General features: G+C 41.6%; 1 protein-coding gene and 1 pseudogene across 10 annotated transcripts in view; both read right to left on the bottom strand.

Moving 5' to 3' along the window:
• Window positions 1-958: 958 nt before the first annotated feature.
• Window positions 959-1,770, bottom strand: LOC116557924 (annotated as a pseudogene).
• Window positions 1,771-3,268: 1,498 nt separating this feature from the next.
• STON2 (stonin 2) overlaps window positions 3,269-22,790 on the bottom strand; it is a 174,781-nt gene continuing 155,259 nt past the window's right edge. For 6 of the 10 annotated variants that reach the window (XM_032287708.1, XM_032287713.1, XM_032287711.1 and 3 more), the window contains 2 exons: window positions 20,048-21,886; window positions 13,895-14,346 (listed from right to left, as the gene is read on the bottom strand). In XM_032287708.1, the coding sequence (XP_032143599.1) occupies window positions 14,039-14,346; window positions 20,048-21,886 (2,147 nt within the window). In that variant the 3' untranslated portion in view covers window positions 13,895-14,038. Of the gene's footprint in view, window positions 4,758-8,101; window positions 8,107-9,558; window positions 11,691-13,894; window positions 14,347-20,047; window positions 21,887-22,790 lie in introns of those variants that run through there. The other 4 variants (XM_032287712.1, XM_032287714.1, XR_004271754.1 and 1 more) reach the window with 3 other exon arrangements.

Genomic DNA, 22,790 nt, shown 5'->3' with positions numbered 1-22,790 from the left:
GATCTCTTGACCTTGTGATCCACCCGCCTCGGCCTCCCACAGTGCTGGGATTACAGGCTTGAGCCACCGCACCCGGCCCAAGTATTTTTTTTTTAAACAAAAACTTTTCAGTGTTGCAGAAAAAAATATCCCAAAGTGATTGCAGTCCATAATAAAACAGCGTTTGGCAATTCGTGCTGTCTTAAAAACCCCAACTCGAGATAACTCTAGGAGAAGCTCACCCCCGCATTTAAGAAAAATCCCTTTTCTCCTCTACTTTGTTCAAATTCCACAAAACCACCAAAGAATAACAAGACCCAGGTCACTTTTCTCAGTTCCTGGCTATCTGTTAAGGCTCACACTATGGAATATTCCTTAGGAAACTTCACCTTCCCTACAATTAGGAAATTGAGCCCTGATTTCTGGAAACTTGCAAAACATCCTCATGCTTCCTTTATGGAGGGGCCTGAGGACTCCTTGAATGACCAAGGGGGCAGTGTACCTGGCTGGGACTGGAATACCAGCCAGGCTGGGAAAAGGGTTCCTTTCTAAGCAAAAACACCCCAACACCTTGTAACTGGAAGTCTAATCAGGCAAAACCTAGTAACAGCAGGTACAATATTAGGGCTGTACGGAAAAGGTGAAATCTCCCCCCGAAACATAACGGTAAAGGTGGTGAAGAGAGCCGAGTGAATATTTGACCTTACCTGTCTTCTGAGAAGTTTGCATATTTTGGGCTGAAGCCATGTTGCAGAGAAAGACATTTGGTCAAAGAGTAGCCTTTGCTGTGTCTGGCTGGATAAAGCTGCCATTTCTGGGCAGCCTGCTTCATGGCTGCTTTAACGGAAGCTTTGCCTCCTTACACAGAGTACTTAAGGATTAATTCAGAAGTTTTCAATTTGACTTCATAATTGAAAAATACTTGAACAGCAGCTTCTCAAAAACCACCAATAGAGACAGAGCACCCCTCAGTTGAGGATTACAGCTCCTTCTAGTCTGTGAGCTTCTTGCTGGACTTCTGCAGCAGCTCATTGGTCTTGGAATAAGTGTCTACATCCAAAGAACTCTCTATACACCAAGAACCACAAGAAGTGAGCCACTTGCAGCACACAGTGCCGTCTCCTATCAATGGCACTGCCCTCCTTCTGAGTATAAAAGCCCAGATCAAGAAGACAAGGTCACTCAGTTCTGATCTAGCCAGGACACAACTGCATTGGCAAAATACTCCCAGCCTCTCTCAGGAGAGTTGGCTTGATGGGCCTGCACAGTGAAGATGGTGAGTAGAACACCTTGTTTGGCCCACCCAGATAAATCTCCATGGTCAAGATGATCATCTGTGTCTGTAGGTAGCTCTTCATAAATGTTTTCCAAACTAGGCAGAGGTCACACAGATGTCTGGATATGAAAGCAGAGTCATGAGCTTGATGGGGTCTGTGATGTAGCTCCTATTCCAGGGCGACAACCTTCACACCTCCTATGTCACACATCTGTGTCCAGATAAAGACTTTAGTGTTGGGGAGGATAAACAGTGTAATGTTGTCTTTCTTCTGCAAGAAATCCAATTGTTTTATAGAACACAGTTTTCCAAACTCCGCATTGATGTGTTTCTTCCAACTCTCACCGAAGACCCCAAGTCTGAGGCGGGCTGCAGCTTAATATTCCTCTGGATGTGGACCAACTGCTTCGGCTCAGTGGTGAGGAGGTCGGCGTGCCTGGCTTGGGGCTATGGGAATGTCGTTCCCTGGGGAGGCTTAGGAGAAGGAGGAGAGGGTCTCTGGGTCTCCTGGCCGATCATCCTGGAGCAGAGGAGGAGCAAACTTGCCACCCAAGGATCCACGAGGCTTGCGCTGGGTGTGATGGTCAGCAGTTGGGGCAAACCATGATATTCAGTTTAAAATTCTTTCTTGTTTTTGTGCTGTAGATATTCACCAGTGATTGCTAATCTTCAGTAAACATCTGTTATACCCCCTACTCTTGAATTATTAGTGCCCTGCAGAATGGAGAGGAAGCTACCTTTATTAAATAATATGCCTAAAATACTGAGTACCAGTGGCTGCACGGGAGTATCTGCATTACGTAAATGTTAGCTAATATTAATCTATTTGGGGAATATAGAAATCTGCCCTAGATCGAGGAAGAGAGAGGCAATAGTTGGAGGAGCTCAAGGAGGGGCTGAGAGGAGTTTGGAAACAGAAGGGACAAATAACAGTGAGGACATTTAAACTCTCATCTTCACTTCTTCTGGCCTTCAACTTCCTTATCCAAATCCTGAGGAACTCTGGGGTGTGTGCCTGGCTTCAAACAGTTACTCAGATAGTTATTTCTCTTGGGATATTAAAGGAAAGGGGGACCCTAGAAGACAAAAGCCTTGTAACAATGTGGGATCTAGGCAATTAGCTCTCACAACTTGTTCAAGGGGACTCTGGACAGGTAGGGATGGAAGAATAGTGCGAAGGAGTATAATATTCCCAGAATATCCAACTTAATATTATGCTTTTATTTAGTAAGTCTTCTGTGCACCTGATACTATGTAATTTGGTACTGACTAGGCTACACTATTCTCTGTGTTCTGCTAATGACAGAGATCTCTTGACAGCAGGAGGCCACTGACCTGGGCTGAGTTCTCCCTTGTGCATGATTATATTTTGCAATAAAATGTTTCTGGTTGCTTTGAACAAAATAAAACACAAAGCTTTGTTTATTTTTTGCCTTGTTTACTTCAGAAAACCTACAAATTATTTTCCTTGCCTTTAATCTTTCCTAAAATCCAAAATGCTCTGCATGGTATTGACAGACTAATTTTTCTAGAATAATGCTTTATGGCCAAGATTCGAAAATTGCTTCATTGCATTTAGTAGATTGTGTTCCAACTCAGGCTAGATACAAGCCCTGCCATAGCTTGGCTTAACCATCAGTTTTATCTCTGGATATTCATGAGTCGTTCACCTGGGTCTATCTGATCTCCTCCTAGCCCAACATACCACTTTAACTCTTGTCTTTTCCCTAAACTATATTCTCTTCTCATCACTGAGCCAAAATTTACCCCACCTCCAGGTCTCAGCTGACAGCCATCTTTCCTGTGAAAATTTCCCAAGTGTTTTAATCTACACTGATTTTTTCTCATCCAAGTTACGTTGACATTAGTAATTTTGATTCATCGATGTTGAACAATTATTTGTTTAGCACTGATGATAAGTCAGGAACATAATGCAAATTTATTATTTGATTACGTGCTCATTTATATTTCTCGCTTATTATATATTTTGTACATATCTCCAAGAAAACCTCAAGGATTTTAACCATTTTTATTTGTTTTCTCACAGAATTAGGCACAAAATTGGAATGGACTAAATTATACCTATGATAAACTTAACTAGGATAATTAAGCAGGTCATTTGTTAATTTGTCAGCTTATGATCACTAGCCATATAAGTTGGGTGACTGGCCTTATATTAATAAACATTACTCTTCATTATGTCTGACCTCATTAAATTTTGCATAGTGACACTTTGTTCAAACATTTTTATTAATAATTTTCACAGCTCAAAAAAGGATCTAATCAGTAGAACAACTAAAAACAAAACCTCACCTCTACAGAGATAGCCAGTGTGTAGACTTTATTACATAGGCACATATTTAAAAAAACATAAACTGGTTTTACATAAAATTAACCACGATAGTGCAAGAGGTTACATTAAATGAAGATGGATGATGAATTATGGAAAATGCAAGGCCTGGATCAGCTGAATCATTCACTAGATCTTGGGTTCATCCATTCTGATGCATTAAAATTTATTACAGACATTACAAGAATGTAGGGTGAGGAATGCTGCTTCTCTGTCACCGCCTGGCTAAAACACTGATTTTGATTAATCTATTGAATATGGTAGCTTTCTCCAGGTTCTCTTGGCAAGTAGACATAAAGGTTAAATGAATGCTGGCTTAAGGTTAGAGGAGTTCATATCCTTCTCTTTCCTTACCCCTATGCTTACTCTTACACCCAAGAGTTTGCTGTTGGGACCTGACTGTACATCTGCTTTCCCAGAACTGCTCCAGTAAAATACTACTGGGGTTGCCGATCCAAAGCACATGGAGGTGCAACAGTGCTTAAGGCTTCTGTCACAGTGTTGGGCTAGACAGCATCCCCAGCTGGAACTGAGGATTTGATCTGAGGGAGAACCCAGGAGCAAACAGGAAGAAGATGCTGGAATTCCTTACTCTGTCCAATTGGAATCAATCCAACACATCTGACTACCACAAGCACAACCAGAAAAGAAAGTAAAATTACATACTCAAACATACCACAAGGGAGATGCTATTTTGTAACTTGTATGTAGTTTTAAATTTTTTTAAATTACAATTTGCTGTTACTAAGAGACAGTAAGGATGCAGAGGGAACTATTCCTTTCTCTCATCTGGTTTTGCCATAACTTACAAATAGTCCCAGGATGTTTACTGAGTGTCCTCCTTCAATTTTCACAATATTTTATACAAAATGACATAAGACATATATATACACATCACTGATCATCCTAGCATCCTCAGTACTTGGAGGGCTAGACCTACTTCTGTGTCAAATAGTACCCAAATCCTAATATCCATTTTGGAGACCTGTCTGTAGCTCTTCACACTTACACCATTGTTCTCTAATGGATGATGCCAGTGGAACTTCCAAAGAAGCATTCCACCTGATCTTCATCACCCTCTTTGATCCTCTTTTTAAATCTGTGTTTGGAAGGCAATTGCAAAATAGAGGATTTGGAAGGTTGGCTGTGTTTCTGTTGTCTAGGGAAATGACAAAAAATAAAAAAGAGATATGAAAAGGAAAAAGATGGACCAGCTGATTTTTCCAATCTTCATAGTTTAAAATTCTTGGTTCTTACAAACATATGAAGTCACTGAAAGGTGGCACCAATGGATATTTTGTAAAATAACCCGTAACGTTAGAATTAGAAAGGACTTGAAAAAACAATTAATCTAACTTCCTCACTTTTTGTTTCAGGAAACTGAAGCCCAATTGGGAAAACAGCAAGTTACTTAACATAGTGATTGTCTCCATGGCTATGTCCTTTAAAGACTCATAGAAACCCCAATTTTCCCTTAAATCCATCCATTATGGCACGCCTATAAGCAAGTTTATATAAACAATCCTCAATGTTCTCATGTCTAGCCTTTCCTCCCTTTAGGGAAGCTGACTGCTAACACAGCACCTGACCAGAGTAGACATTGATAAACATTTGTTGAGTTGAATTAATTCTGCCATCTATCCCTTTTTACCATGCAATCTTTATTTTTCCTAGAGCTTCCTACTTTTAACTTTTAGAGATGGATTCTAGTTAAAGTATTTTGAAACGTGGTACCCAATGCTGATTTGTCATCTCTCTATAATTTACTTTTTCATATTGAAATTCTTTTTTTGTAGTCTGTTTTCTTATAGCTTTTGTTACCTCCAATTACCATTTGCCTCTCTCCAGGCACTACCAGACTCATTACTGTGGATAGTTTCTGCCTTTACAGGCTTAGTAGCATTGCCAAGTTGAGAGAGGCATTTTTTTTCAACTCAAAACAAAGAAAAAGACATTCTCCAGCAGATTTGGTAAGGCACACTAGAAGAAATTTAAAAATCTCACGTTCTTGTTTTAGTTAATACTTGGGAGACTATTATAACGCATACATTTGTTTTCTACATTTGTGGTTGCCTTATACATCTCCTTCACGTTTAATTCCTTAAATACATAAATATGAGTCATGATATCTAAAGCCAGTCTCAAAAAAAGATAAGAAATGGTGATTCATGGAATTAGCATTTAAACATTGGTAATGTTTAAAAATAAATCATCTTTAGAAACTTGGCGAGAATTCCCTAATTTTATGTGAAGAGTTGACATGGTTTGAATGGGACTTGGTAGTGAAGTGTTCGAGACAATGCATTTACCAAATATTTTTTTTTTCTTTTTTTTATTAGAGAGTGGGTTTCACCATGTTGGGCAAGCTGGTCTCAAACTCCTGACCTCAGGTGATCCATCTAACTCGGCCTCCCAAAGTGCTGGGACTACAGGCGTGAGCCAAGGTGCCCAGCCCCAAATGATATTTTTCTGTGGATTTAATTTTTTGTTAGCTTTTTGAAATTCCTTTTAAATTGCATTCTTGACATGACTTAAGCCTAGCTTGTCCAACCCGTGGCCCGTGATGGCTTTGAATGTGGTCTAACACAAATCTGTAAACTTCTTAAAACATAATGCCATTTTGTCCAGGTGTGGTGGCTCACCTGAGGTCAGGCATTCAAGACCAGCTGGCCAACACAGTGAAATTCCATCTCTACTAAAAATACAAAAATCAGCCAGGTGTGGTTGTGCACGCCTGTAGTCCCAGCTACTCAGGAGGCTGAGGCAGGAGAGTCACTTGAACCTGGGAGGTGGAAGTTGCAGTGAGCCGAGATTGTGCCACTGCATTCCAGCCTGGGTGACAGAGTGAAACTCTGTCTCAAAAAAAAAAAGAAAAAAAATATATATATGTGCTATTTTTGGGCCATTTTTTAAAAGCTCATCAGCTATTGTTAGTATATTTTATGTATGGCCAAGAAAATTCTTCTTCTTCCTATGTGGCCCAGGGAAGCCAAAAGATTGGACATTACAGACCCAAGGCCTAGATATGCTGGAATTAACATGTAATCTTCATTTTTAGATGAGTTAAAGTTACCATTCCAACTGGGAGAATTTCTATGAGTAGGCTGGATTGCAATGATTCCTACTTAAATGAATTTAATATTCCCCAGGCTTTTTTTTTTTTTTTTTTGACAGAGTTTCACTCATGTTACCCAGGCTGGAGTGCAATGGCGCGATCTCAGCTCACCGCAACCTCCGCCTCCTGGGTTCAGGCAATTCTGCCTCAGCCTCCTGAGTAGCTGAGATTACAAGCACGCGCCACCACGCCCAGCTAATTTTTTGTAGTTTTAGTAGAGACGGGGTTTCACCATGTTGACCAGGATGGTCTTGATCTCTTGACGTCGTGATCCACCCGCCTCGGCCTCCCAAAGTGCTGGGATTACAGGCTTGAGCCACCGCGCCTGGCCTCCCCAGGCTTTTAAGAAAAAAATTCAGCTCATTCTGTTTTCCCACTACTAAACTTATTATGAAATATATATCACCTCTGAAATAATGATTTTATCTTAAAAATTTCGACCTTACTATCTCAGATGTCCCTCTCACTGTGGTGACAAAATAAATGCCCAGTAACGGTCAGCGGATAATGCTGGGAAGAGCGAAGACCCAGTGCATCAAGACTGGTTGTGTACTCTATCAAACGCTTTCTTTTCCTACTGACCATTGAAATGGGCAAGACTCAGGCTCATAGATCTGTTTGACTTGCAGGAACAAAGCAATCAATAATCTGGACTATGGACAGCATCTTTGCTCCTATGCTTTTGGGCACAAAAATGTTTTTCAATGTGAATGAGGTACACTGTAGTTCAAAGTCAGCAGCATATTAAGTGCCTAAGTGCTGACAGGTTTTATGAGTTGACTGTGGAAGCAAGAATAAAAGGAAAGCAAAATTATTTAAGTCCTTCAGGGAATAAAAGCATGCTTGCTGGCTTTAATGTGAGTATTTGATGGTAGGTAAGGGTTAAGTAGCCTTAGAGTCTCAAGGTCAGTATTCTTTCAGCAAACATTTATTGAATACATAATCATTTTCCTTTATTTCATGAGTATATGTTTGCCCTACCGGCAAGCATTTAAGGTGGCTGAACTCTGCTATATTCCAAGCTTTGTGCTAAGTGTTGGAAACATAAAAAAATTATATATATTCCTTGCTTTCATGGATCCCATTTCTCAGAAACGTAAGTTTCCAGGGAAATAAACTCTTATTACCAGTCACTGAATTTGAACAGAAATTAGTCTCATTTCAAATAAAAAATATTTTAAATAAAATAGTGTTCTCAAGAATTATGAACCCTGCCAATAGGCAGGAAAGCACAGTTAAAGGAAGAACTAAATAGAAAAAACAAAACGGTCCAGATAATATTTAACATGAATGAAATGCAAAGTTTTCATAAGGAATAACTAGTACTATGTCTGCAAGAGCAGGCAAGGGGATCTAATGGTCTCCCCACAAAGTGCCTCACACTGTCTTGTCTGACATGTCGTAATGAGTACATTTCTTATCTTTTTGCTGCAAAGTCAAAAAGCAGGCCCTAGACTGAAAAGAAAGCACAGGTCTTGATACCATGTGATATCTAATTTATGTTCGAATAGTAATTCTGTATATTGGTAAAATGAATTCGTTTTTAATATTTTCACATTATTGATAACAAAGATTATTTGTGACCACAAAAAAAATAAAAATTAAAATTAAAGTCCAGGTCCAGGGTGGTAAACGTAAAATCTGTGCATCCACAGGTAATTTGCAAAACTGTTTTCTATGTAGGTTATTACATAGGTAATTTGCCCAATTGTGTTTTCTACAGAAATTATTTAAACCTAGTAAAACACTCATTATGTCTAAAAATATATAGTATTATATTCCCCAAACCCCTATATGCTACCCATAATCAGTTTCCTAAAAACAGTAGAGGGAAAACAAATTTGATGAAATTAAGATGTTAGGTTTTTAAAAATTAATAATAATTTGCAGGTCCAGTGCAGTGGCTCACATCTGTAATCCCAAAACTTTGGGAAGCTGAGGCAGGTGGATCACCTGAGGTCAGGCATTTGAGATCAGCCTGGCCAACATGATGAAACCCCATTTCTACTAAAAATAAAAAAATTAGAGGCGCATGGTGGTGGGCGTCTGTAATCCCAGCTACTTGGAAGGCTGAGGCAGGAGAACTGCCTGAACCCAGGAGGCAGAGGTTGTAGTGAGCCAACCTCATGCCATTGCACTTCAGCCTGGGCAACAAGAGCAAAACTCCATCTCAAAATAATAATAATATAATATAATAATAATGTGCTTGCAGAATATAGATAGCATAGAAGGGATTTTTCCCAATTCTTGCTTAAAAAAAAAAAAAGTCCAGGTGCACGTATGCAGGCAATGAGAATTAACCATGGGGGGAAAAATAAGCTCCAACAAGCAAACCACATGTGATGCTAGCAGATGAGGCAGAGATCTTAACACAGTGCTAAGCCGGAGTGACTAAGGAAGGTTCTGGGATGAACTTCATTCCCCTTGCCAACTCTCCAATCCATTTAGATGTTCTATGAGGAATCAAACTCAAAAGCATTTAGTACAACAGGGGAAGAGATATGCATTGAAATCCCTTGACAAAAACTTCAAAGGAACTCCACTGTATTTTAAAGAGCATGAAAAACCACTTAGGAAGAAAAAGACAACTGAAGTTAGAGAGTCTTATTACTATTGAGACTAAACCTAAATTTAGAAGGAATCTTGGTAGACATATAGACCAAATCCAATGTAAGATTCCCTTTCACACGGCCTGTGGGATAGGTGGTTATTTTAACGATTGAGCATTCACAGGAACTGGAAATTTTACTAACTTGAGTCTATTTTTCTTTACAACAACTCTTATTAGAAAATTTTTCCTTATATTGAAGCAAACACTTGTCATCTGTAAAGTTCCACTTTGTTCTTATTTTTGCCCTTTGATGCTACACAGAATAATCTAATTCCTCTTCCTTTTTATAGCTCAACAGAAATTTTGAGGCAGGTATTATATCATTCCCTTCCTGTCTGCACTCCCTTTCCGGCTATACCTTCTGTTCCTTCAGCGAGGCTATTCCCTTGTTCTTGTGTAATCAGACACTTAACAAGCCTGGTCACCTGCCTGTGGACACAATCAACTTATTAACGTCTCTCTTAAACTATGATACCCATAAATGAACCCAACACTCCATTTAGATGTAGACTAGATGGAGGGTTAATAAAAGCATGCAAAGCTTTTGTTAACACCAGTTGAACACATTAGCTTTGTGAATAGCCATGATATATTTCTGACCTATTTCATGATATATTCAAAATTGAACCTCGATTTCTGTAAGGAAATGTTTCTCTATAAACTACTGTGACACCAGATCTCCCTAACACCCTTCCCATCGACACCACACACATAAACACACATCCACAAACACACACTAGAGGGTTGCATTTAAAAAAAAAAACAATATAGGGTTTCTCATTAATGCCTATTTAATCATCCTTTTAGTTTCAGTCTTATGTTTAGATATTTCAAAATACTGTAACTATTTCTATATCCCAGTGTCAATACATACTTAGAATCCAATGATTGTTCATTGAATCCATTAATCTTGAATCCGTCGGCCAAAACCTGGAGCTGTTGTTCATTTCTGCATTATCTACAAATCTGATAAAGTGTGCCTTCTGTCCCCCGACTCTAGTCTTCATGGGAGAGACACCAAGATAGAAATAAGAAACAGGTGATTAGGAACAGATGAAGAAAAAGAAGATTGAGTGTCCCAGAAACAGTTGAAGAAAAAGAAGATGAAGTGAGTGTCCTGACTCCTGGAATCAGGATTTAATGTTCCCAACATTAGAAAAATATGGCTTTTCCCGTCTCTACCCTAGAGATGCTTTTTCAATCCATTATAATACTGCGATTATTATCAAAATCTAAATTTTTGGGGAAAGCTCATTCAGGCTTAATTTTAAAACAGCTTTAAAAATTATCTCTGCAGCTTAAATTTCCTATAAAGTTTGGGTTAAAGGGACATGCAACTGTCTATTGGTCATGAGGTATAACAAGAACTCCCAAATGCCCCTTACAAATGCCTGAGGTATTATATATATTTGTTTCAGGAATCAGAAGTGGACTATTTTTCAGTGTGAATTTGGGAATTCACTGAGACTGAATCTACCTCTTGAACTGAACATCATCTTACATTTAATGTCTCTTTTCTCCAGAGAGAAGAAAACTAAGCTTAATTTTGCCTTCCCATCAACAGCCATTTTACAGAATGTGGCTCCATTCACAGAATTAAAAAGTCTCCTATTGTGCCTTTTCCCATTGTCTATTGTGACTCAGGTTAGCAAATCCTGTGACTGAAACCTTAGAGAGTTGGAAAAAGTGTTCTAATATAAACAATCCAGAGCCAGGAGGAAATGTCCTGGAAACTTCTGTTGCACAGTGTTAACATTTAAAGAATGAAGACACCTCCAAAAGGTCTAGTAAGACCCAAAGAGGAAATTTGTTTTGCACCTTTTCTGAACCTTTTCTAGACAGAGTGAAAGTGATGACTCTTAATTAACTTCTCAAGACTGCCTTTTCCAGAAACTTAAGTGAGTGACAGATGAACATCAGAAGGGAATCGTGCCATCACTGATGTGGAAGGTTCTTTTCCTGACAGTAACAGTCACAACGAACCACATACTAGTGCTGCGAGATTAGCAGAGACAAGGTAAGGAGGCTTAATAATAGAGTAAGCTCCAACAGTCAGGTGAACCACATGCTTCAGGCATGACCAGAATCAAAGAGCCTCTCTAAAAGCCACCATTCTCAGGGTTTCCTGGTAAAATACAAGTAACTGCAAACAGGAAGATCTGGTACACCATTCCCAACATGGAGGGGCCACAGCAGGTATTAACTTAAACTTCAGCTACTCAGGAAGACACCTTATCATGACTCTGGGATCAGGATTCCTTGCTGCAAGGCTTTGTCACTGCACTCCACACTCCTTGGGATTTTCCATTTCATCTCCTTCAAAGTCTGGCTTCAAACTCTTTTTTTGCTCAATTTCCACCTGCCAAGAATAGAAGTTGGAGATAAATATCAAAAAGAAGAGAAAAACATGCAAATAAAGAAATAAACCAAAACTCCAAAGGTACTTTGAGATTTCTTGTAATTTTGCTAGTTTTGGGCTTTAGCCACATTGGAGCTACTGGCCCTGAGTGTATCATGTGTCTCTCTCTGCACATGTACTTTGATTGGTCTGAAATTCCCTTTTCCTCATGGTCCACCTGGACAGTTCTTATTCTTTGCCTTGTACATTTGGTCAAAGGTCACGCCTTCTGTGAAGCTATTTTTGACTTATTAAGTAGTCTTAGGTACTTCTCCCTGTGAGTATTTCCACTGTATCTTGCACACTTGTCTGGCTCCACTATGCCATGGGCTCCATAAGACAGGGGCAGGATCTTGTTCAATATTGTATGCAATAATGTAGGAATACAGTGGGCAATTGACAGAGATTTATCAAATGAATTAACTCCTTCGTAATTGACTGTTTGTACCTCTCCAATACTTTTTTTTTTTTGAGACAGGGTCTCACTCTGTCACCCAGACTGGAGTGCAGTGGCGCAATCTTGGCTCACAGCTCACTGAAACCTCCATCTCCCGGGCTCAAGTGATTCTCCTGCCTCGGCCTCCAGAGTAGCTGGGATTACAGGCATGCACCACCATGCCTGGCTATTTTTGTATTTTCAGCAGAGACAGGATTTCATCATGTTGACCAGGCTGGTCTTGAATTCCTGACTTCGAATGATCCACCTGCCTCAGCCTCCCAAAGGTCTGGGATTACAAGCATGAGCCACGGCACCCGGCTACCTTCAATACTATCCCTCTAGAAAACCTCCAAACTGATAAATACTGGAGTGTTTACAATTCTACCATATCTTCTCCAAAGTACTGTAGCTGTAATTATCAAGAAATTAATAGATTCATCTTTGAAAGTAACACATCTCAACCAAAATCTTTGATAGTTCAGGCAAGGAATTCTTTGAGTTCAGGGTTAAGGTTGCTCCTCTCAGCACCACTTTGGATATTTATGATGCTTGACGTATGGGTAATGATTCAACACACAACAGTCAGGTTTGAGGGAAGTGCTATTTTTTTCCTAGCCACAAGATGGAGTGTTTGTTCTTTTTGGTAGTTAAATGTTTTGGCCCACGCAACTAAGGAAACACTTAGAGAAACAATAAATCACCATATAATTCCAAGGATATTATTATAAATAGAAAACCACTTTGCAATATCCTTTTTTTTTTTTGAGACGGAGTTTCGCTCTTGTTACCCAGGCTGGAGTGCAATGGCGCGATCTCGGCTCATCGCAACCTCCGCCTCCCGGGTTCAGGCAATTCTCCTGCCTCAGCCTCCTGAGTCGCTGGGATTACAGGCACGCGCCACCATGCCCAGCTAATTTTTTGTATTTTTAGTAGAGACGGGGTTTCACCATGTTGACCAGGATGGTCTCGATCTCTTGACCTCGTGATCCACCCGCCTCGGCCTCCCAAAGTGCTGGGATTACAGGCTTGAGCCACCGCGCCCGGCCTGCAATATCCTTTTTTAATAAACTCCCTTTTCAGTCGTTGGCACTCTTCTGGAAAGTATCACTTTCTATTTATGTCAGAAAACTCCAACTTTCATGATTCCTTCCATAGCCCAGACCCCGTAGCTATTACAAACGTTTGCTTGTTTGCTTGGCATTTGACTTTTGCCCTGTTACAGGCCGGTACCCAGGTCACATGTGTCCTAACTGTTCAGGTCCACTTCGTCAACTCTAAATGAAACATATGCTATGATATAGCACTTTCTCCCCTCCACTTCCAAGCTCACTACTCTGTGACATAAATTACAAATGAATAATAATAACTCCTTTACCCCATTACTCTTTTTCTTTTTTTGAGACAGAGTCTTGCTCTGTCACTCAGGCTGGAGTACAGTGGTGCAATCACGGCTCACTGCAGCCTTAACCTCCCGGACTCAAGTGATCCTCCTGCTTCAGCCTCCTGAGTAGGTGGGACTATATGTACATGCCACCATGCCCAGCTAATTTTTGTACTTATACAGAGATAGGGTTTCGCCATGTTGGCCAGGCTGGTCTTGAACTCCTGAACTCAAGTAATCGGCCCACCTCTGCCTCCCAAACTGCTAGGATTACAGGTGTGAGCCACCGTGCCTGGCCCCCATTCTTCTTTTTGTTGTCATTGCTCATGACAGAAAGACATTATATTCTCCTTTTTGATGAGCCTCTTTTTTTCCAAACTTTCTCTCATCCACTAGCCAGATTACGGATTTAAATCAGAGCAGTTTAAATCAGAGCAGATGCAGCCACAGCTATGTAATATGGTGAACTTCCTCTAAGGCAGTAAGAGGTTACCAGGCAAACATACTAAGCATTGCTAAAAGGAATAAGAAGGGGAGGGTAGTGGGGTGAACAAATGGACTTGGAAGCATTGGCCAGACGCCTCCTAAGGCTACCTGGTAGCTGTAGTGTGCAGAATAATTGACCCACTTCCTGACGTCAGTCTTGTCTTCCACGGAGATGGATCTCACTGTGGCTTTGGAGGCAGAAGTTGTGGGCATGCTGAACTCGACATTCACGTGACTGGCAAATCTGGAAGGCACTTCCCGGTCAGAGCCAAGTTCAAGGTGGCAAAAGAAACAGTGTGGGTGACCAGAAGCTATGAAAGAAAGACAGTCGAGAGATCAGATTATCTGGGGAGAAAGTGGAAGCAGCAGCCAAAGGAGCCAGCTCAATAATAAAGGAGGCCTGTGGGCTCAGCACCTGCAGTCTTTCAGAGGGTCCAGTGTGGAGCAGGAGGGTCTGCCTCAGCCCGTTGATAGAACTCCATTGGATTCTAGCAGCCTGGTCTCCTAGCAATAAAACCCAAGGCCTGAGAAACAGGGGCCATTCTGCCTGCTCAGGTGAGAATGATATATGAACACAGCCCAAAAACTAAGAAATAAGGGCTGAGGATGGGAAGAATGGAACAGAAGGCCTCAGCACTTAGCACCTAATAAAATATCAGTGACAGCTTCCTGAAGTAAAATCCTTGCTTTCCTTTGAAGAATGAACTGACTTTCTTAATAGTATTTGATACTTTCAAACTGCTTTTGGCATACTTTTCTGGATGAATGATATATGTAAATGACAAAGACTTCATAAATAGCACACAGATACTAGGGAGGCATATAGAACACTGGGCAAAACACGGACCAGCAGAACACGTGGGCTGGACTTCCAGCTCCTCTACTGAGCAGCAGAGCTCCTGCCCTCAAGTCCTTTATACCCTCCAGTCCTCAATTCCTCCTCTGTGAAGTGTGGTGATTAGGGTAGGAGGGAGAAAGAAGGAGAAGTGCAACAGGGTGAGATGGACAGTGCCAGGCACAGTCCCTTGCTGCTCCTTAATTCTATACATCTGTGGGTAATTCCACGATACTCATGATGGCAAACTTAGGGTTTGATTTTCACTTGAGAATTGTTATTGAGATTTTTGAGGAAAAAGAATGAAAGCTTAGTTCTGTGACTGTAATCACTGAAATATCATTGTCATTCATCTGCCATACAGCAAACATTTAAGCACCCTATGCCTCCTTCTTTGTTAAATCTTTTACACAGATTCTCTCTTCGAGTCTTCATTATGATCCTTTGAGGTCAGAATGTGGTCTTCATTTTACAGTCGAGGAAGCTAAGGATTAGGGAGGTAAAATGAGCTACCCACGGTCACAGCTAGAAAGTGGCAGAGCTAAAAACTGAACCTAACGGTCTGATCCCAGAGTGTTCTTAACCGCTGTATTTTAGTCATAACCTCATGGTCCCTAAAACACAAGATCAAGTTTGCAGAGTGACAGGGGTAGAGTGGGACTGAGCTGTAAGAACCCCCATATAGCAACTAGCTATAGATAAACAACACAAAATGAGCTTGCCTTCCTTATGTAACTGAAACAGCCCCTTAGTTATCCTAGTTTCCACAAACAAACAATTCCAATGTTCTTTACTGCTCCGGCCGGGACTTCTCAGTCTCAGAGAGTGAGGACACACACACCCGCTCTCCAAGGAAAACATTAGATAGTGAAGTATTTGTTTTGCTCTGTTTCACAAATGTAACATATTTCAGTGGTTATTTCTAAAGAGTAATGCTTTGGAAAACTGAAAAATCTGCACTGATTTTAGGAAAAGAATTTAAATAAGATACACATAATAGGAAAAATTAAAGTATTTGAAAATAAACCCATTCAATGTTTTTAAATTGTGTGCCACAGATGTAATTATAAGCTATCATTTATGGGGCATTTATTACAGGCCAGATATTGTGCTAAGCCCTTAAAAGCATTATCTCATTTCATTCTCAATGAACTAGCTATTAATAACTCTATTTTATAGATGAGAAAAATTAGGTTTCTCTGAGAGGGTTAAGTAAATTGCCTGAGGTTACACAGCCATTAAGTGGTAGAGCCGGAAATAAGATTCAGAGATGACTCTGCCTTCAAACTATGTCCTAAATTCTCCTCAGTATATTGCTGTGAAATAAGATCAAAACAAAGTATACAGAAGCATCTTTTAATTTAATAGCAACTCGGACAACTCTTTTAATCTAATTACCCTGATTTTGCACATTTTGGAATATGGAGAAATTTTTCCTTTCTGCATGGCTGATTTCCTCCTTTTATTCCACCAAAGTGTATTCACAGCAAATTCTGAAAACAGCATTTTTTCCTAGAATCTTAGCATCAACTCTCAGATGGGTAGGGGTGGTGGACAGTTAAGGAAGTTCAAGTCTGAAAGCTATTATAGTTGAATTCATAGTAATGTGCTAAATAAGTCCACGCGTTCTGTCATTTTCCTTGATGAGGTTGAGAAAATTCAGTAAAAAAATTCAGATTTTAAAAATTTCTTATATAATGATGATCATATTGGCACTGTTTTCCCTTCACCTGGTCTAATGAGGAGGGGGATTCCTGCAAAGAAAGCCATTTATATAGGACAGAATGTTTTATTTCCTGGCGGATAATCTGTGGAAGCAGCGGGACTTGTTTTGGTGCCTTCTAAGATTAAGAAAAACTCCTGGGATGAGGGTGGGAGGGGTCCCTGGGGAGCTCAGAGACGGGAGCTGTTACTGTATGTGGCTGGGCTGGACCCCGCCAGTGGGGTCACATTAGAATTCAAAGGTAGCTGCTTGAGCTTTTGGTGGCTGGGACTGAGACAGCCTGCTGTGGCTATAGGCTTGGGATGTCAGCAACACAGGGGTGCGAGCTGCTAGCCTCCACTGCCTGGGGTTTGACTGCCCTGCCCACTGGGGCCTGGGAATGCAGGGCCACTGCAGGCAGGAACCTGTAAGGAGAGGTAGGCTTCCAGTCAGCCGGGCCTTTGGCCTCAGCTGAGCCCTAGCTTCTTTAAAGGTTAAGGATTATGAAAAATAACCCGTACAAAGCACCTTCCCAGGGCTGTCTGAACACCTAGACAGAAGAGCTTAGGAAAGGGTTATTACAAAAAGATAACCATCAATGCTCTGGTTTCCTGGATGGAGCACTGCAAGGGAGGGCAGGAGCTGGGCACGGTGAATACCAGCAATGCATGAGAACTTACGTTCTGCCTGCAATTCAGATCCTATACATCTCAAGTTTCCAGAAAAGGGTGCTATCTATTTCCCGAACTGGTATGAAAACATATAGTTGGCCAGAGAAGTATAAGAAGCCTCTTTATGAGGGTTCACTATGGAAAATATTGTTAAATAACTATGACAGCAAAAGCAATAATGGGGTTAGGCTGTGAGGATTTAAGTAAGAAACATCCCCAATATCCTTATGTTGTGCTACATTTCAAAAATCTTCCACAATGAGGTTCCAGCAATCTGGAAACAGATACGTAATACAGTATATAAGCTGCATTCACTTGTCCTTGAGCCAACAGAACACTCTCCACTGAGAATCATTAAGGAAATTGTTTGCTGAAGGCCTGTTTTTGCTTTTTCCCTTGTCCTGTGTCCATTCCCCCTCTTTTCTGGTAGCAGTCCTTTTCTTTCTCTCCTTTTGGGAAATAATCTTCCCGGTGCTACATGTTATCTTGGTCACGTTAGTCAAAATGCATTCCTTTCCCCTACACTCTTGAGCCAAGTTGCCAAAGAACAAAAAATAGGGCCAGGTGTGGTGCCTCAGGCCTGTAGCACTTTGGGAGTACAAGGCAGGCAGATACCTGAGGTCAGGAGTTTGAGACCAGCCTGGCCAACATGGTGACATCCTGTCTCTATTAAAAATACAAAAATTTAGCTGGGTATGGTGGCGTGTGCCTGTAATCCCAGCTCCTTGGGAGGCTGAGGCAGGAGAGTTGCTCGACCCAGGAGGTAGAAGTTGCAGTGGGCCGAGATCACGCCATTGCACTTCAGCCTGGGTGACAGAGCGAGACTCCATCTCAAAAACAAAAACAAAACAACAACAACAAAACCCAAGAACAGAAAATAATCTGTGATGATTTGTCCCTAAGGCTACAGTGAGGAGACATCCATTAGTTTCCATGACCAGAGCTATTCTCACCTTATCTTTCTAAAGTCTTCTTGATCAATCTTTCCCTCAGGTCTCTGAACTATCCCATCCAATAATTTGTTTTGTTCCTTAAGGCGGTTATTAAGTCTTTGTTGCTATAGTAAAACAAACAACAAAAAGCCCTCATCCGGTACTTTTAAATGTTTGGGAGAAATCACTTTTAAACTAATAGATACATTTGTATGCACTGGAAAAACTGCAAATATCTGTTCTTCTGGTGGGATTCATTTCAATATTTGTGTCTACTTGGCTTTATCTACCAGGAGGCACTGGTGGCATTGAGAAAAGGACCCTGGATGTGACTGCATGACTCTAGATATGTCACGTCACCTTCCCAATCTTAAGTTTCTCATCTATAAATAACTTGACTAAGTTATCCCCATGGTCCCTTCCAGCTTGAAAATCTGTTAATTCTATGGTTGTCTCTTTCCAAGGGCTTTCACATCAAAGGAGAGTTCAGGGTTTCTCCCCTCCTCTGTCAAGTCAGAGGGGCCCCGTGGATAAGGTAGAAGTTTCAGTGCTACCATCAGCAGAATACAGTGCTGATTGCAGGGGAAATGAAAAAGCAGGCACAGAGAGGAACACTTGGTTGAAAAAATGTTGTCAGTTTAGAAGCAGGGAGTAGCAAATCCAGCCTCAAACACAGAGGTCCAATTGTCTCTTCAGTTTGCACAGCTACACCCAGTGTCTGATACAGAACGCCCTGGTGTGTGTCCACTCCCTGGAATGCCTGGGGAGCTGGCCGGATCATATTGCCGTTTACCATCACACTGCATTACATTTAGGATATAATAATACAGCCACCCCACACTCAGAGCAGGAGAGGGAGACTCTGAATGCATCTGCTAGGATTTAGAGTGAGAATGGACAAAAGGATAGACACATAAGATAAAGCCATTTCAATCAAGAGTTTTTCTAAACCTTACTCTTTTTGCTCAGGTAGCATATCCACTTTTGTTCACTGATGGGCAAAATGTATTCTAAAGAAAGGGATTTAAAGGCTTACAAGCGCATGGGCTTGCTGCCTACCATTGGAGTCACCCAGACTTACTCCAAGAAATATGCTTATTAGTGCGGGTTTGAGTGCTCCTTCATTTTGTCATTTCACTAAATCTCACTGGACCCACGGGGGAAATAACCGCCGTCTGGACTCACTCAAGCACAAAAGCATCCCTGATAGCTGTGAGCAGCCCAGCAAGGGCTGATAAGCATTTTTTGTTGTCTAAAGAAAACATTCTTTTCTTTATACGTTGGCTGCCATTCTGGCCCTTTTAGAAATTCATATCCTAGCTGGATCTTCAGTCTGCCTGCAGGCCACTTTTCTTTCCCATCCCCGAAGTCCCAGAGCCAAACTCTGAGCTTGAGATATTATGATGGACAGGCTTTGCACAGAGGAGCTGGAGTTATAAAATTAACTTCTCAGTGTCTTGTCCATGACTGGTGCTTTTACCTACATCGAGGGCAGTGTGAGAAAGATGTCTCTTCAGAAGCCATCTAGAAATGAATCACTTCCAGCACCACTGGTAATACGTTAATGAGTCCCAAAAGAATATAAATTCAGAAGCTGCCCTGCAAAGCTGCTTAGCAGCTCAGCTGAGAAGAATAATCCCTGGTTTTACAGAAGATGTGTGATAATGAGGGGGTGAAAAGAGTGAACTGGGCTGCTAGGCACATTACTTACCTTGCTTAATTATTTTTACTTTTCTGGTCCCACTCCCCCTCCATCACCACTCCCATCACACAACAAAAACAAGCACTTCATACAGGATGTGGAACTGGGATCTCAGCTTTTTCACAACGTGTGCTGGTACTTGTTTTTACAGAAGAGGAACCCCCACCCACCTGAGTTTTTGTCGGGCAGTCGGTTTATCCTCCACACAATGGAGTTGAAGGCATGCTCGTACTTGGCAGTTCCCAGAGTTACTCTCATGACAGGCTCAGAGCCAGAAACACTAGTGGAGCCAAAACTTGCCCCCCGGTTCACTTTGGCTTTCAAAGACTTTTCCCCCAGGACACTTTCCCTGCGGAAGTTTTTCACCCACTCGCTGGGCACAGGGTAACGGATCATCACATTCTCACAGGGAACCTGAGTGAGGGGGTCACGATTGGAGGAGAAGCCAGTTGACATCCTCAGCCAGCTCTGCACCTCCACCTCCGCCCCATTCACACTTGCGGCCGTCCTGAGTGTGAAAGGCAAGGTCTTCTCGGCAAACACTGTCCTGAACCGCATTAGCTCAAACCGACATGCATCCAAAGGGTTGAACAGAATGACCCGTGAGTTGTGGAATACGCCCTCGTCCACGCACCCATGGAAGCGGCACTCATGGAGCTTGATCCACTTTGTGGTGGTGGTGGGCATGATGTCCTGCCTCAACACGATTTCATTCCCTTTGATGAGGATGTCATTGAGGCCCAGGCGGCACTCTGCGAGCCCAGACAGAAAACTCAGGATGTGGATCCGCGTCAAGACGTGGTGCTGGAGAATCTGGTTGTCTCCTTTGCTCACAATGCCAGAGAATTCATCTCTGACGTCCACTGTGATCTCCTCTTCAAGGTAGTTCAGGCCAACTGTGCTCAAGTCCATTGACAACACTGGGAGATCCATGAGACGGTCCTGAACTGCACGGATGAAGCTCAGGAAGTCATCGTAATTGGTGGTGCCCAGCTTAATCACCTGTTCCCTCTCTGCTGTGTGGGCCACAGCAGGTTTGGGCTGGTATTTCTTCTTCTCCTTATAGGTGACACGGTCTATCCGCAAGCTGTGGATTCTGCCATTCTCATCATAGTTTTGAAGCCGGGGTTCTGAAATCTCATGACACATCTCCAGCTTGAACTCACGGAATGGTTTCTCTAGGCCCTGCTCATAATATAGCTGCAGGTAACCACTGTCTGTCAGTTTGACGTAGATCGGTCCCCAGTGCCGGGAGGACATGATGTTTTTCTTCTCGGGGATCCTCAGCATCATTGGCCATCCATCCCTTGGCTGGGACCGTGCTGATCCAGGCGGGTGAGCATCTAGTTCAATCCAGGCTACTGGGTCATCATCAGGTAAAGCTGCACTGCCAAAGTGATCAGGATCATCAATTTGGAGTTGTTTGAGTTTTTCAACAGCGTCAGAGTGTGACTGGGTTTTGCTTGAATCATCAAAACTGATGGCATCCTGATAGATGACAATGAGGGAATCTCTTTGGCTTTTGCCCTTGGTGCTGGAAATGGAACTGTTTTGGGAGCGCCTTTCCTGCTCCTCAAAGAAAGCACTGAAAGGGTTGATAGGGGAGGGCTGTACATCCTGCAGAGTCTCATTCAGGAAAGGGTTGGTTGGCCTCCACGGTGGAGCCTCGGTTACAGAAGGCGGTTGGTTTAAAGAGGGAATATCGAGCTTCTGAACTTTGGAGAAGTTCATCAAAGTGCTCTTGGGACGGTCCCTCTTTTTAAATGATCCTGTTGAATTATAAGATGTATTTGGGATCACAGATGCAACTGGTGGTGTATTTGGCTTCAGAGGAGAGGTGATTGGAGGTAAAGGGCAGCTGACTTCATTGTCATCAAAGGTGACCCAGCTGGGGAAACGAGCAGAGGTCACTGGAGGGGCAGGGTGCCCATTCATAGCTGGACTGCTGGCCTGCCAGCTGATGGCCTCCATCTCTACTTCTTCATCTTCCTGGATTGAGGAGGAATTGTCTAAAAGGAAAAGGAGAACATATGAGCCACACAGTTCAGGGGCTCTAGAGGTAAGGAAAACTGAAGTATGGGAATGAGGATTACTAGAATTTTATCTGGAATCCAGTACATTCCAAAGCAGCTCATTACCTGTTTCAACTGCATAGTCTGGGCACAGATCACACATTTTTATATTGAGCCCACCAGAGGAACCATCGAATTAAGTGCAATAAGAACACAATGGCTATATCAATACAGAAGTATTGGCTGGTAGTGCCAAGGTCTCTTGCAATTTAACTATATACTCTCCCTTATTTTATAAGGCTTTTGGAATAGATGTTTTCTGTACTTAGCTCTAAGGTATGTATTCTTAATTTTTAAACATTGAAAACCATCTCCTATATAAAATGATACAAGCTCATCTCATTGAAAAAAAAATGTTATCTTCTGTAAGTGATAATATGATTACAAATAATATTCTTGGAGAGATTTTAGCCTAAACATAATGAATAAATGTTAAAGACAAACGGCTAACATTTTTTTCATATATATATATTTTTTATTTTTTTAAATAGAAACGGGTTTTCTCCATGTTGGTCAGGCTGGTCTCAAACTCCTGACCTCAGGTGATCCACTTGCCTCAGCCTCCCAAAGTGCTGGGATTACAGGCATGAGCCACCACACTCGGCCTAACCTTCTTAATATTCAGTAAGTTCATACATGTGAATAAGAAAAACACAAAAACCCCAATAGAAGTCTGAGCAAAGAACATAAATAGACAACTCATTGAAAGAGAAACTAAAAAATGTCTAGTAAGTATGCAAAAAAAATCCAATCTCACTAGTAGTAAGAAAAATGAAAATTAAACAGAAAAAAATCAGTGAAGATTTGGAAAGATTTTAGTGCTCAGTGAGAGCAAGGGTGC

The sequence above is a fragment of the Sapajus apella genome, unplaced genomic scaffold, assembly GCF_009761245.1.
Source record: "Sapajus apella isolate SASKATOON/1434 unplaced genomic scaffold, GSC_monkey_1.0 scaffold20, whole genome shotgun sequence".
Lineage (NCBI taxonomy): Eukaryota > Metazoa > Chordata > Mammalia > Primates > Cebidae > Sapajus > Sapajus apella.
This window is presented reverse-complemented; position numbering and strand designations above follow the sequence as displayed.